The 15,914-nt window shown below is 37.4% G+C and overlaps 1 protein-coding gene across 7 annotated transcripts in view; it reads left to right on the forward strand.

The window, feature by feature from the left end:
- ARHGAP10 (Rho GTPase activating protein 10) overlaps positions 1-15,914 on the forward strand; it is a 136,456-nt gene that overhangs the window by 42,481 nt on the left and 78,061 nt on the right. For all 7 annotated transcript variants that reach the window (XR_002864339.2, XM_023926299.2, XM_086889411.1 and 4 more), the window contains exons 4-6: positions 9,671-9,742; positions 12,699-12,800; positions 15,739-15,849. Coding sequence is in view for 6 of the 7 variants with exons in the window: in XM_023926299.2 (XP_023782067.1) it covers positions 9,671-9,742; positions 12,699-12,800; positions 15,739-15,849 (285 nt within the window). In the remaining variant the exon portion in view is untranslated. The remainder of the gene's footprint in view (positions 1-9,670; positions 9,743-12,698; positions 12,801-15,738; positions 15,850-15,914) is intronic.

Raw genomic sequence — 15,914 nt, forward strand, 5'->3', positions numbered from 1 at the left:
CACTAAGATGCAAAGTATGTAGCCTGCTATATACTTTATCTAATTTTTTATATATATATATATATATATATGATTTTTTTTCAAAAAGCATTCAGTCTTTGTTAAGAATACTCATTATTGAGCATTTCCCCTCTTACCATATTGAAGATGACCAGAGGATTTTGGACTGCTCTCTTCAGTGTCAGTTCATAGTTAAATAGATAAATTTCAGTCTTACAAAATAATATTAAAGCAGTCAATGAATAATTACAGGACTAAGGGCATTTCAGACACTGCTGTTCATTTTGGATTTTTAGATACTTGAGAAAAGCATTAATTTTTTCAGAATCACTTTGTAAAAGAAAAAAAATTGCATTTAAAAGGCATTCTATACTGAAAGTAAATGTTCATCATCTATACTTCTCATGATTTTCTGAAATTGTGGTGAATCTAGAGTCCATAAAACTTGCTGTCAGTGTTTACAATGAATGATGACCAAAAAAGTAAATTTATCTGGTGAATATTTATTTGGTGGATATAATTTCTTTCAGATGTTGGAGTCTTGCACTTCATGGCTTTACCATTTCTCCCATCTCCATCAAAGATTGCTGAAATTATATCCCAGGTAGAGGATTTAGTTGCATATAAAAAGGGTAGTTGGCAATAATCCAAACATTTCACTAAAATTATTACAGAGTGGTAAATACAAAACCAAGTTACGTTTTTCCATAGCACTGTAGCTTGGTGATGCTCCCCAGGGCAGATATGGAATAGATCACTTTGTGCCTGAGAATATTCTGGAAATTATTTTTACATGTTGAGGATTAATGGAGTCATAGGACTTAGATTCTGCTCCTTTGGCATTGCAGAAGTGCTGTAGAAATTCAGGGATGACAGGGAACTTGGCAAAGTGGTAGGAAAAGGTGGGGATGCACATGGCCCAGCATAGTGATCCTCAGATGCTCTGTCCCCTGCTTTCCAGGGAGAGCACCAAACCCTCCCTCCCAGCCCCAGTTTTCCTGGCAGCAGAAAGGAGCTTTGATTCTTGTGAGGGCCTGAGAACAGCAGGCTTCAGTCTGCCCTCATTTGAGCTGTGGTGACAAGAAGCGTTACCTGGTAGGTACCAGTAGCCTGTGGTTGTTGGTCCTTTCCTTCATACCTCCCTTTCTCCATCCCAGATTTCTCCTAAATGACCCCTAATTAGTTTTCTCTGTTGATTCCAGTCTTGCTAAGTCATAACCAAATTTGGTAGCTGTTGTATTGTTCCCTCAGTAATCTTGCTGTGGTCACCTTGGTGTGCTGGCTCTGAGGGCTTTCCCTCCTTGGAGTTCCTCTGCCCTGTCCTTTATCTGCTTCTGGAGCTCACATGATCCTTCTCAAGAGCTGGTCTAACCTATTCTTAAAGAAGTTCCAGGAACATGGATTTCTCTTTATTCTGATGTTTAGTCTTCATTTGTTTCACTTGATGTTCATACTTAGTCACCTTTACTACAAGTTGGGAAATTTTTGAGACTTTTTCTACATTAGTCATGGAATAAAATTGGTAACTTTTCCTTCACAGTAGTATTTTCATGGTTACCCTTTCCAATTGGTGTTTTACATCTGTATTTTTCCTTGTTCAATTGAATTACACTGTGTTTAGACCTTCTGTCTTTTACGTTAGAATTACTGCTTTCTCATCCTCTTTTTGCTTTTATGTTGCTCCTATATTTGCTCTTCTGCCATCCTCTGGGACCTTGCTTTAGTTTGCCTTGCTGACTTACTAAACTATTCTGAAGCAAAGCCCCTTCTGACTTGAATGCCATTAATACTTCAGTTGTGTAATGTAGGAATACATCTAACATCTCTTAAGGAGTCCTTACTCCCCTTAACACCTGTTTTTCCCCACTTTGTTAGATAGTTTGCTGTAATTTAACTGAGGGTTTTTTCCTTTGTTATGGTAATTAAAATCTGTTGTGTTATGCTCCATCATAGATTTAACACTCATTTCAGTTCCATAATGGTTTTGTAGCTTCCTTCCTCTTTCTTTTCAGATACATTTGAGGAGCCTCTTTTTCTAAATTTTTTTATTTTTTTGGCTGTTGCCAAATAAAACATGATTTTTACCTTCTTTTTAACTTTGTCCCTAAGTGCTCCATTTATTTTCTTTTTACTTCACCACATTACTCTTGATATAGGATTTCTGATATGCCTTACTATATTTTCTGTGATTTCCCTAGGGAATATAACAAGCTGTTTTACTTTGATATGTTCTCTTCTATTTCCGGCTACACTTCTTGCACACTTCTCTTCCTTCAGATGTCTTAAGAGGAAAGGTATTATGCAGCTATATCTTAAACGAATTTTCCACTTTTTTTTTTTTTTTCTCTCTATGGATTTTTAAAGAAATATCCCCCTGAAGTCACTCTTCTAGTCTTTTTTTTTTCATTTATTTCTTCTTAAAAAAAAAAAAAACAAAGGGGGAAAGGGTTTCTCAGTTGTGCTTTCACAAGTTAAAAGAAATTACTAACATTCAAAAGTGTACACTCAAAAGGGTAAAGATATACTCTAAGTGATATGTACAAATATGTACAATTACTTATTTATGCTTACTTAAACTAACTCTTATGATTAGATATTGAAGTGTATGTGTACTTGTTTCACAGGTGAAGTGCTCACTTAACACACAGTGTTCCTGAATAGCCTGTTACCTTTTGTCCAGTGACTTTGGTATCTGGATTTGATTCAGCAGTTGACTGCTGTGGAGATGGTGCTATTAATTTTTCTAAGCTTTTCTTTGGCACTCTGCATGTAGTTATTTAGGGGTGTGTAAATCTTAATCTGTCTTGACAGTAATCTGAAGAAATCTGTGTGCAGGAGCAGTCAGTTTACTCACTGATGTATAGTAAAAAAGTACCCAGTAGTCTTGGATGTGTGATGCATTCAAGATCTGTTCAATAGGAGTTCAAGACATTGTGTAGTGCTCCATATATTCAGATCCTTTTAAGTCTGCTGAGAGTGCAGACTGCTAAATATATCTGCCAAGACAGTGGAAAGGACATAACTGTTGACCACTTCTGAAAAATTAGGCTGCCAACAGTACATTGAATATCTCAGATATAGAGATAGAGATGCGGGTAAAATAGCATTTGAGTACCTTAATTGCAGGATCTACATTCTTTTCTGCACAAGTTTTCCAATTTAATAAAAGATTTTATAGTTTTAGAAAGAAGCAGAACATCTGCTTCCCTATCCCATTGCCCAGCCTTCACTTTTCCTCTGGTGGGCTTGAGACCAAATGACAATCATGTAATTATGAGAATATAGAACACAGATTAGAACTGAGTATTTCAGGCACATCTTGTTCTGTTTTGGTGATTCCTGATACTGAGTGCTTCATTTATTTATTGGGGTTTGAATGCCATATAGTTCTGGTATAACTTTGTGAATTACATATGAACTTGTGCACATTAATCTATAAAGCAAAGATTATTTGTCTGTACAATAGGAAAAAAAAAGTGCAAAGCTAGATCTGGGTGTGTTCCTCCCACCTCTGAGTGAACAAAGCTGACAAGTTCTGTTGCCACTGGCTTCCTCTTCCAGATAACTCTGTGGTCTCACATGCATCAACATAATCCACTAGAGAATTTAATTCTGTTAGTTCATCATTGGGAAATGTTTGGAATTTGCATTGTAAAGCTGTCACCAGTTTGGATTTTGCTGGTTGTTAATAACACCACTGTTTCTTCTGGAGGAAGGCGCTGACAATTGAGCAATTCATTCTTGACTGAACACTGATGCCGTTGTTCTCTGCTGGATTCCTTGACTTTCAGAAGCATCTTTTTGCTCAGTGGTGAGCTTTGGCATGCACCAAGAAAATGGGCATTATGCAGTTTTCTTTTCTGAGCAGCCTTTTTGCTTGGTAAGGATCATTGTATGACCACGTACCATGTCTGTGTTATGAGAACCAGAGCAGTATTCTGGTGTGTTGTAGTTTGCAAAGTGAAGGTCTTTCTCAGAGGAATTATCCCCAGCTTTCCTTCACTGCAGATGGGGAAAGCTGATTTGTTGCAGTGTGTGAAAGTCTGTTTCTCTTTATTTTGTTTTGATTATGACTTTGTAATATTTTTCTCTTTATAGTGGAATGTATTGCATAAGAATATCTTTCTTTAAAAAGGAAATTCAGTATTGTTTCCTTACAATACCAATCTCATTTTGGAGGCCAGTGGTTTCATGACAAGAGAATCAATGAGGGCAGCAATTCAGAGTAGGGCATAGCATAGCAGATGGATCATAGGAGGCTCTTTTAGCTGTCTGTCCTTTAGGTTACTCAAGAACTTCCAGGAGTTGAACAGGAAATAACTTTTCACTAGAAGGGTGAGCTCAGGAGTCCAGCTGTTGCATTTCCTGTAAGCCAAGGCTGCCTCTTGTGAAAGAATTAGCAAGTGCAGAGGACATGATTTTACCTGTGAGGCGGTGGCTCAATGGTATGGGAAATTCCCCTGGGAGCATTTGAGAAACTTCTTGTCTTCTTACCAAACCCTGAGGGGTAGTTTTCTGGAACACCGATGAGGGAGGTGATGTGTTTTGTTACAGAGGCCTCATGGTGCTTCAGTAGTGCACAAAATATGTTGTATTTAAGTCAGATTATCACCTGTCCACCTGGCTCTTTTGTTACCAGATGGGTTCCTCCACAGCAGATGAATCCACAGCAATGGATATCACTTTTTTTTTATAGTTCCTCCATACATGCAAGGAGATACAAGTATTAATGGGCAATGAGACTTCCTTAAAAATCCTTTAGTCTATATACTGCAGGCCTTCTAAAAACTAAAAAAATCCTGTCTTTATTCCTAATGTGTACCTGAATCCCTTTTGTTATCTAAGATTTGAAAGCTACAGGGAAAGCTCTAGAACAGGGAGAAAATCCAGACCTGTTTAAAAGAAAACTTGAAGAAAACTTGATTTGAAAACAAAATAATGAGCCTTGGAGGGTGGGTTGCACTCTTCGGTGCTCCAACTAAATACCAAACCAGTGTTGAGGAGTAGTTAGAGAGAGACACCTCTGTCTGTAGGGCTGGCAGGGGGGTTGGCTGTGCAGCTGACTGGGGGCATGTGTAACTATAACAGCAAATCATCTTCTCATGGGAAGAGAGAGAATTCAGGCTTTGCAAGTAAGATCTGATGTCTTCAGCAGTGAAATTGTATCTGCAGTTTTTAATAACACAGGGTTTCAGGCATAGATCTTAATGCTTTGAGACATTTCAGTAGCAAATCAGTATGTTAAGTAGGAAAGGTTTTTTGAGAAAATAATATTTTTTTATATATTTCTCTCTCCCCCAACATTGGAGGTATCAGAATTGGCTTTTTTATTAGGCTGAATGGTGCATTTTCTTAGGGAAAACACAACCTGTAAGTAGAAGAGCAGCTGTAGTGGTAAATATCTTTATTGGAAAGTAAACTTCATTATCTAGCAGTGTTGCCAACTATTTTGTTATTGAATCACTGCTAGGTATGTCTTCCTTTCTGCCTCCTCTGTTGCACTCACTAAGGCAAAGCTTCCTTCCCAGATCACGTTTCATTGACACTTGCTCAGTTTCATGAGCTTTGCCTTACTGACTTGGTGGCCTCCCTTGTAGCTTTGTTGAGGAGAGAAGCAATCCTGCCCCTGACTACAAATAAATCTTTCCAGTTGGTATGCTCAGAAACAAAACCTCCTCTTCTATGTAAGACATCCAATCTGCATTCCAATTCCTGAGATGGGAACTGGGAACTCAGCACTCCCATGTTGCAGTGCAGTCTTATGGCTTATTTTTTTTTTCTTTCTCAGTAAACATTTTTATTTATTTTTTTTTTTTTTTTAATGGGAGAATGCTTCAATTCAGAATGGAGCAGAGTCAAGATATGTGTTCATCTCACCACCAGAGTTGTTGAGCAGTGTGCATTTCCCAGCTTCCAGTAAAGGCTTAGCTCCAAGGACGTTTTTAGGATGAAGGCTGGGAGGCCAGTGTTGCATTTGTCTAATAAAGTTTGTCTAACTTAAGCTGGTTTTTAAGTTTTTTAGCCCCTGAACTCTGGGTGAGCTCTTGTGGGTTGTTACTCCTGTACAGGCCATGCAAGCAGCCTTCCTCTATAGATGTCTGGTTGTGCCTGGAGAGGGAGTGGGAACTTAGGGAAGCTGCTCCTGCCTACTGCAGGAGAAAGCAAGAGGAGCATTGAACGCTGGTGCCTGGTCTTCTCCATCAGGTTACAGTGCATGGGAGGAGGTGTTGGTGGAAGCAGTTTCTCCTTAGAAACTTCTAGTCCCACCTTTTGTGGGAAGGGAACAGATCACAGTCTAAATGGAGTCATCTTGTGGACTGACTCTGACTGTTCAGTGACCAGTTGGGTCTGGTTGACTTGACTGAGGAAGTATCCAACAGCTGTCAGTGAGCTTGCTGAAGGATTTAGCCTGTGCCTTGGAGGGTTGGGGCCCCTTAATCTATGGTCTGTACAACTTCTCTGCCTGAGCAAGTGGAGTTTTGTAAAGACATCTAAAATAGATAAACCCAAAGCTGACAATGTGCTTCAGGATGTTGGAAATGTCAGATAGAGTGATCTTCTGAGGTGGTGATGGCACTGATGACTTTATTGCTGCTCTTGTGAGGTTTATGTTGAAGTTAAGTTAATTCCTTGACCTTTCTGTAGGTGCTGCAAACAGAGCAGGAATAGTGTTCGAGACTGTCTGCCCCAGACACGTATGCACATTGGGTTAAACATTTCTGAGAGCATTCCTGAGACTTTGACATTTGTAAAGCTGGTTAAGATTCTGTTACCTGAAATATGACCTCATTAGATTGATTCACTTATGACTTGCATGCCACAGTTTGCCTGCCAGATAGAATTGAAAATATATTTGTCTCATGTAGGTTTGGGTAGATGTGAGAGGTAAAGAAGGAAAAAAAGAAAGAAAGGGGTTTTTAAATGTCCTTTTAAATAGTACATTCCTGTCATTATCTGTCAGAATTACAGAAATAGAGGGATGAATGTAACATTCAAGACAGAAGTTGAAAAAGGAAGGAACATCTAGTTTCATATTAACAAACTTAAATGCCTAGTTTAACTTTTGCTGGAAATTTTACATTTTAACATGTTTCTAGTTCTAAAGGAAGGTACAAGGGATAATGACAAATATATTCAGGTAATCCCTCACTTATTTCCCATTTGCTAATTTTTAATCTATAGTTTTAAAAAAAGAGTTGTTTTAGATTTTCAAGTTATAAATTAGAATGAATAGCAGTGCAAATAATGTTTTTTTTTTTTCTATAAATAATAATATATCTTTTTGTAACTTTTCATGACAAGCACTGGATTCTCTGTACTGGAAACCAGAAGAAATGCCTCTCTATTTAATCTTGTATTGGATGTATTTTAATTATAAACTTTGTCAGTTAGAAGAGCAACAGTGAGTCACTGTTGAATTTACTGGTGTTGTATTTTAATATATGGCCTGGTATGGAGCTCCTTGAGAACGACCAAAGATCTGCAAAATCTCACTCCTCCCAGAAGTAATCAAGAGTCCTGTTATTTAACCCAGGCACAGAAAGCAGAGGGGGTGACAAATCTAAGTACCTTTATGGCAGGCACCTGGGAATGCATCTGTTAACAAAAGTTTAAGTTGTGCAAAATGAGAAATGTCTTTTCTGGAAGGAGGGGAAGCTTGTTTTTCTTTTAATGAAAGAATTACTGGCCTGTCATCCCACTGGCAGCAGTGGAATCTTCTTTGTTGGCAGTCGCTGAAGAGAACATCCCATTTTGATTTGAAGATTATTTTCTGCTTCAAAAAAATTCCTGTAGTGGTTTCCATGGTTAATACTGCACAGGAATAGCAGAACAAGAGATTTACAGTCAGCCCTGCTGTTATATGAAGCCCAGCCTTTTATGCATGTGTTTTCCTTGTTTAAAATTTTTCCTTTGTTACATAAAGGTGCTACGGTTTTGATTTGGACTTTGTGTTCAGCATACATTCAATGTGTGTTAACCTAACACTTTTTTGTGTAAAAGTTCAAACAGCTAATGAGCAACTTGTCATTTGTTAATTATTTTTAACCCTCTAACCACGTGAGTGCACAGTTGTTACCTTTAAATGCTTTGAAACTATTCCAGTAAATGTGGTGCTCTGCCTCGTGGAAACTTGTGTCATCCTCTCTGAGTTTTCCGAGGAGGAGCTTTCTCCTTCACTTTGTTAGAACAGAGGAACAATTTAAAGTTTTCCAATATAAAAGGACTGATTGTGTGGTTTCCACGCTCTCCACTCTGACTTGAGAGTTCTTCCTTTTGCTGTTGCTCCCACCGAGGGTGCACCGAACATTTGGCAGAATCAGGGAACGGATGCAGAAGGAGGTTTTGTGCTGAGAGGATGTGCTCTGAAGTTAGGATGTAGCTGTTAGACGGATGACTGTGCAGCACACAGTTTGGCCCAGACTTGCCAGCTCTTTGGGTTTCCAGTTAGCTGCAGGTTAGTGTGCTGTGCTGGCCGTTTAGGAGTGTGGGTTGCTTTGGTTACACTGAACTGGCAGGATGACTCCCACAGTAATCCCTCATGGCTCCAGGGATGGGTGGGAGCAGACAGTGCTGTTCAGATTTGTGCTGTGCCAGATCTCCAGTACATCCCTTGTGTGTTTTATGATAAGAACTTTTCAGAAGTGTTCCAGAAGGCCGGTTTAAGCCTGTGATGTTTTATCTGAAGATTTTCCCTATAAAGGGAGGGGAAAGGGGAGGAAAGAGGGAAAGGCTTCTGTTGTATGTCAGGGGGATTCCAGAGAGCTCTGCCTGAACTCTTGGCATCCCAGCCCAGTGGCTGTGCTAAGCCCAGTCCTGGGCATGATTTATTCTGTAGGTCTGCCTTAGGACACACCAAAAGTATCCCACCTGCTCCCCCACACATGCAATGCTCTTGCCATCTTTTCCATGCTGCTGTTGTGTACAAAAAGTGATAGCCTTTCCTGAAATTTCAAGTATTTTTAAAATTTTTTAAAATTTTCTTGTTTGCACAAATCTTCAGTGAAATTTCATGTAGCTGTGCAGATCTAATAAGCTGCAGTTTTCTGTCTTTTGATGGACTGTTGTGTCCTCCTTTTTTCTTTTTACTATGGTGGATGCTCATCCAGTCATCTCTACCTCTTGTTTAATGACTTTGCACCTCTTTGATTTTATAATCTAGCTTAAGGTATTACTAATGTATTTAAGTGTGTAAATATTTGGAGATTTGTATGAATGCCTAATGGCTTTAACTGTCTTAAAAGACTATTATATGCTCCTCCCTGGTCTATTCCACAGTTGTCTGTAGTGCTTCTTGTTGCAGAAATTTTTGCATCCCTTAATGAAACTCATTTGTTCTCTGTCTCATTCTGGTGTTCAGTCATTGAGGCCTTCAACCTGATCTGCAAGACTGGCACAAATGAAGCAGTTGCAATTTTGCGTTCAACCTGGAAATTTCTGAAATTTTTGCATTTGTTTTAATTTGATTTTCCTGATAGTGGATTGAATTAAGAAATTTTGAAAGCTTGAATGAACTCAGAGATGTAATTTTTTTTTTGAGTTAGAAGTTCTAACTCGCATGCTTCTGTTATTTTACCCCAGAGCTTGCTTGCTTTTTCCTTTTTATTGCTGATGCTGATGTGACTCATCAGTTTGGCTACAGAAACCTAACCCATGCTTTTTATTTCTTTAGGCACTCAGTGTTACTGAAACTCTGATCAAACCTTTGGAAAGATTTAGGAAAGAGCAACTAGGAGCTGTAAAGGTTTGTCCCTCCTTGCCTTTATAAGTTTGTTTAATTTCTCTGTTTGGATTGCATTGTAATAATGACATGTAATGGCAGAAACATATTATTGTTTATATTTCATGTGTTCACACTTTTTTTGTTTCTACTTTGAGAACTTGCTTCAGAAACACATGGAATGTTTCAAGAAGAGAAGAATGTGTCCTTTCCCTTCCTTCTCTCCACCTCCCTTTTCTCCTCTGTCTGGAATAGTAGGAATTCTGCTAACAGCCTGTCCCCCCTTTCCTAATGGGTAATCCTGTTCTGCTTCATATTTGCCTGCAGTTGCACAATCAGAGGCTGAAAAATATTTACTAGCTAAAGGAGCTCACTCACCTATATGCTTTTAACTGCATTTTTGCTACCTGCAAGTGAGAATTGTCTTTACTTAATTTTTTGTTTTGAATAAATAACTCATTGTCTCGGTATGCATGGGAATAATAGGGATGAGGAGGCTAAACTCAATACATTTTCAAAATATCTGCATATGGTTTATTTTACAATTTCGTTACTTCATCACCAGTGGTATTTAGTAGCTAAGACAGTATTTCACTTATGAGAGCACTATGCATTTTGACTTTGGCAGGAGTGATTAATATGTTCTGAATATGATTTCAGTGTTCATGAACTGAAAAAGCTCTGTTGATTATAAATCCTTTCAGTTCAATGGTACAGTAAGCTTTGTTTAATTTTATGGACTTGAGAGATGTGTATTAGGTGACCCAGCCAACACACACAATAAAACTTGGTCTGTAATATAGCCAGTCTTCCAGGGAAAGAGAGAATTTGTTCTGAATGTAACTGAGTGTCATAGAAGCAGGTGTGTAATGAATGCATTATTTCAGCAGTATTTTTGCTGTTAAAGAATATTGCTGGTTTTGGGGTGAGAGCTCCTATTGCTTTAAGTTATATCTTCACTCACTTCCTACTCAGAATTCTCTCCCTGATGCTTCCAACACAAATTACATTCTCACAGCCTACATCTCCCACTTTGGATGGATGTTTCTTTCCTTGTGTCCCTGCATACTGTTTCTGTGGAGCTGTGGCTTTTATAGCTGATCTAAACCCTTTTTTTTTTTTTTTTGACAGAATCCTCAGTGACCTTTAAATAGAAGTCTTAGATAATTGTGTAATGTTTAAATAAAAAAACCTCTAAAATATTTAGGTCTTGGAATATTCTTAATATTCATTCAATGTAATCAAAACACTGACATGGGAATATAACTCTGCTTAGCTTTGAAAACCAAGCTATGGCATCTAGTGGTGAAATACATCTGCAATGTTGTGTAGTATTTGCTTTAGGAGAGATTTATGCTCTACCATTACAAAATAGTCGTAATTTTGGATCTGCTGCCTCAGGTTTTTTCTGCATCTTAATTCCCTTTGCTGATGACATGGTCTAAGTTAAGATTAAGAACAAAAGGAAGAGGAGGAAAGTTTAGCTTCATAGAGCTGGAAGCTGAGACACTTACTGAGTTACCCCTTAGTGAAAGGTGTTGCTGCACTAATCCCAAGCTATGTGTGTAAAGTTGCTGGCTTTGCCTGCTAAGAAGTTGAGAACTCTTTTTTTTATTTTCTTTTTTTCTTTTATTTTTTTTCCTTTTTCTTTTTTTTTTTTTTTTTTCTGGGAGCATTCAAACGTTCACCACATCAGTGGAAATTTTGCTAATATAAACACAAAGATTCATCTCTTTCCCTGCACACTACTTTGTTTTGAATTCCCCATATTACTAATATGTTGTCTCTAACCACCCTGATACTATACACATATCTTCATGATTCTCAGTTGATAACAAATATTTTTTAAAGATCCCTTTTTTAAAGGAAATTCTGAGTCTCAGAGTGGAGAAAGGAAATTCTGGTAGAAGTCCTTGCTAAGAATCAATTTTAAACAGCCTCGTTAGTGTAATTTCAGATTCAGAGCCCAAAAATGTCTCTTATAATATAGTATATCTAGTATTATTCAAAATGAAAGGTTAAGAGGAGAAAAAAAGAACAATTGTCTGTAGATTTTAACCAAGGGTTTGGTTAGAATACATTTAAATGTGTTTTCAAATCTACAGATGATGAAAAATATTTTAATTGAATTAGTATCTTTCTGATGAGTAAATCTGCCATTTTTAAATATGTAGTTAAGTACTTGATTTTATTTATTTGAGGTTATTTTCAACTGCAATTAGATATACTAAAAATAGCTTCAGAACTGATTGGTTGAATTAATGAATTCTGATTTTTGCCTTAATACATTGGAACTGAGGAATCAAAAAAATTTGTTTTACAATATCTTCTACTAAATTTGATTCAGAAACCCGGATTTCTGAAAAAAATGTAATGACTGTCCCTCTTTCAACTCATTGCTTTTGGTGGTCAGATAAATGGGAGTTTCTCTTTTGATACTATGATATTAAGTTTTATGGGTATTTTTTATTTTTATAGGGTTTTTGTCATGGGCACAATAGAACTCTGGTAGAAATAGGAATTCAGCACTGAGGTTGTCATATAGCTTTAAAATGAAGAAATCCTTTTGAATATTGAGGTGCATTTGCTTTGGGTTTTGAGCTGTTGGAACTTTTCCCTTGCAAATTTTAGAAAGTTATCTTTTCAGTGAAACTGCTATTTCCTTGTAATGCCTTTTATTCAAATAGAAGATGGTGTGGATGATGCCTGAAAGTAATGAAAAATGCAATAAATCAAGAAGAGGTCAGGTTTTTTCTTTTTTAACTTAAAGATGTAAACATCTCTGTGATAAGCTACACCATAATGATGCAATGGGATTTCAAATTAGCCTTTAGATTAATTTTTAAAATGAGATGGAGCATATTTTTCTCTGCTTATTGGAGCTACGATATTTTTTTCTCTTTGTTCAGATGAACTAGAAATTTAAAAGAAAAATAGTACATTTATATTTACATGGTTGTTACTTTGTTTCTGTGTCTAGGAGGAAAAGAAGAAGTTTGATAAAGAGACAGAGAAAAACTACAGTTTGTTAGAAAAGCATTTGACTTTATCAGCTAAGAAGAAAGAGCTACAATTACAAGAGGTATTGTTGCCTCTACTTTTTTATGCAGGCTGAAGGCTTTGGAATAGGTAACTATACTTACGCAAATGAAGAAACAACATTCTTAGTGGTAAAACAAACCAATTTTCTCATCTGGTGAGAAAATCAGTATTTGCTGAACTTAGTACCTCAGCCATTTTCTGAGTCAAGGGTTTTATGTGTATGAAGCTCTGAGCATCATGTAATTTTTTATGTATAATTGAGGGAAGAGTGAAGTGCAAACATACTGTGAAAAACTCTGCATTTCTTACAAGGCTTTACCACTGATGTAATTTGCATTGCGTTGTGAGTATTGACTGGATGTCCTGTGGTAACGCTTTATGCAGAGGACAGCAAGACTTTTATATTCCCAAATAAAGTGGGTTTGTGCCTTTTCTTTTTCTCACGTTTTGAAGATTTGTTTTGGGATTTTAAGTAGTGCTATAAAAAAGTTTGTTGACAATTTATAACTGATATGTTTTGCCTGGCATTCCTTCTGTCCCTCTGGGTTTATTATCATCATCAACTTATTTGTAATAGGTTTTATTTCTAGAGCAACAGCAAGTAATATGTGACAAGACTGCTGGGAAATCTTGTACAGACTTGCTGTAGCCAGAAGGACTTTTTTTCCCAGATAAATGTAATTATGTCAGAATTATTAATGCTTAGACTAAAAAAAACTTAATGTTTTCCTCAGGGATAACTCCTGTCTCTGCTTTTTCTACCCCATCCCAAATATTCTATGCCATTTTGCCTAAAAATGGTTAATATTACTGATGAAGTTAGCCAGGAACTTCTCTACTCTTGAGTTTCACTAAAATGTCACTTCACCCTCCTGCCTTTGCAACTTAGACCCTTAAACATGTAAACAAGTGTCTTTTGGGGAGTTGAGTTGTCCCAGTGAAGTTACTGGGCATGGCTCATATGTCAGGACCTGTACTTTTGTCAAATTGATCAGCTGCCAAAGAACTTGACGCAGAGAAAATGATAAAGGGCTGATTATGATCGCTTGATGAAATATGGTTCTTGATATCAAATCTGAAATGAGGCCTAACCTCAATGGAAAAATACATAATGCCTGTAAGAGGCATTTTGAAGCTGTATCAAATATAGCCTGAAGCTTTAGGGCATGTGTGAAATCTAGAATGAGCAAACAGATTTGTTTTAAGTGTCCTTCAGAGTTTCATGAGCAAAAGTTCTGAGATTCTTCAGTCAGGCTCTCACATTTGTGTGTTCAATTTTGAAGTATAAATGTATAAGTAATTTAAAGAAAAAAGGCCCTTGCAGCATATTGTCAGAGGAAATAGAAAACAATTTCTTGCACAAGCTTAGAGAACATGCATATATAGTTGCACTATGATGTATATGATTTAGTTTTATCCATGTCTAGTTGTGTCAGTTCCTGACAGGAGTAAATAGCACAGGGATAAATTTGACAAAAATTTGATGAAAAACATGCTATGTTCTGGAGTGTGTCTTAACATGAACACAACTTTTGACCCTCCTGGTGGCAGGAGAGTCCCTTAATTTCACTGAGGCACAGTGTGTGTCTTATTTCTCTCTTTCTTTGGCAGTACACAAACTAAAAAGCAACTTGCTGGGTGCATGGGGACGCTCATGCCTCAAAAAACTGAGAGATGTGATAATGTATTCTGGACTGTGTGGTGAACCAGATGGCCTCCAAGATCCGCTTCAGAGTCTTTCCAGGGTGTTGTGGTACCCTTCATGTGTATATGATTAGAAGCTTAGCTGACAACTAAAACAATTCCACAGTTTATGGGATGTATCAAAATGGCATGGCTTGTTGAAACCAGTTTTCTTACTGAAATACTTATTAGGGCTTTATTTATTTAATGGCATTTGTGGTAATGCCCCTTTAACTGCTGAGAGTTGTCCAGCACAGAGCAGTAAAGCCAAGCGCGTCTTAAGGCAAAACTGTCTTAAAGCTAATTTGGCTTATCCTCTTAGAGCACAGCAGTCACTGCTCTGCCTGAAGGATGTAGTCTCAGTATTTAAGAGAGAGTCTGATAGTAAGTCTTGTCCTTTCACCTAACCCCTTCTCCATTTCCTTTGGCAATTCACTGTATAGAAGCATTTTGTATTACCTTTGTAGACAAAGAGTAAGTGTTAGTTACTTAGAGTAACCTTTTATTTAATGTATTTTAATAACAGTTTCTGTTACCAAGTTTTAAGATTCATTTAAACGAATCTTACATGTACCTTAAATAATAACTTCATAAAATAATAGGTAGATGCTAGAAAGTGAAATATTTATATGCAGATGGATGGCAGCTGAAATGTAACTGTTCAGCATTAATATAGTGTTGGCATTTCTGCAAAGCAGTGCTTAATATCAGCTGCAGTTAGAAAGGCTGCATTTTTAAATACTTGATGCTCTGGGGAAACTTGTGGAGTGTTGTACCAATGAGTGAATATTTTTCTTTTGCATTTCTTGCCAGTCAGAATGAGTACAGGTGTGGGATGGGTACAACAGCATTCTGGCTATTTACAGCAGTTATTTGGAATATAGGGTAAAACTTACAGCACCAGCACTGTGGTTTTCAAGAATAACATTTTCTTCCTTAATTTGATTGGAGAGATGATTTCCACCTTTTCTAATAGAAGATGCTCTTAGCTCCCGCTCTCTGTCAAAGGTCAAAGGCACCTTTGCAGTGCTGTTAAAGTTGGATTCCCTTGAAAAGAAGCCTGAAGAGGTGTTTCTGGAATTTTTCTAAACAATCTAGCCTGATGGTTCAAAACAACATATGTTACCTATTGAAAAGGAATTGCTGCTGCTGTTTCAAAATAAATGAATGATCTATGTTGTAACAAATCCCTCAAGTATGCTGAAAATTATCTGCTTGCCACTTAAGTGTGTGTATTATCCTGAAGCTGTCTGCAAAACGTCTGTGAAACTCCATGAGGTGTGCTCTGTGTGCAGGCTGACAGCCAAGTGGAGCAGAACAGGAAGCACTTCTATGAGCTGTCCCTTGAGTATGTGTGCAAGCTGCAGGAGATACAGGAGCGGAAGAAATTTGAGTGTGTGGAGCCTGTAAGTATCAGTGAACTCAAACTACTCTACCTTTCATAAGGGATGGAGAGGGAATGCATTTGGAC

This window comes from Cyanistes caeruleus, chromosome 5, assembly GCF_971803275.1.
Source record: "Cyanistes caeruleus chromosome 5, bCyaCae1.hap1.1, whole genome shotgun sequence".
Classification (NCBI taxonomy): Eukaryota; Metazoa; Chordata; class Aves; order Passeriformes; family Paridae; genus Cyanistes; species Cyanistes caeruleus.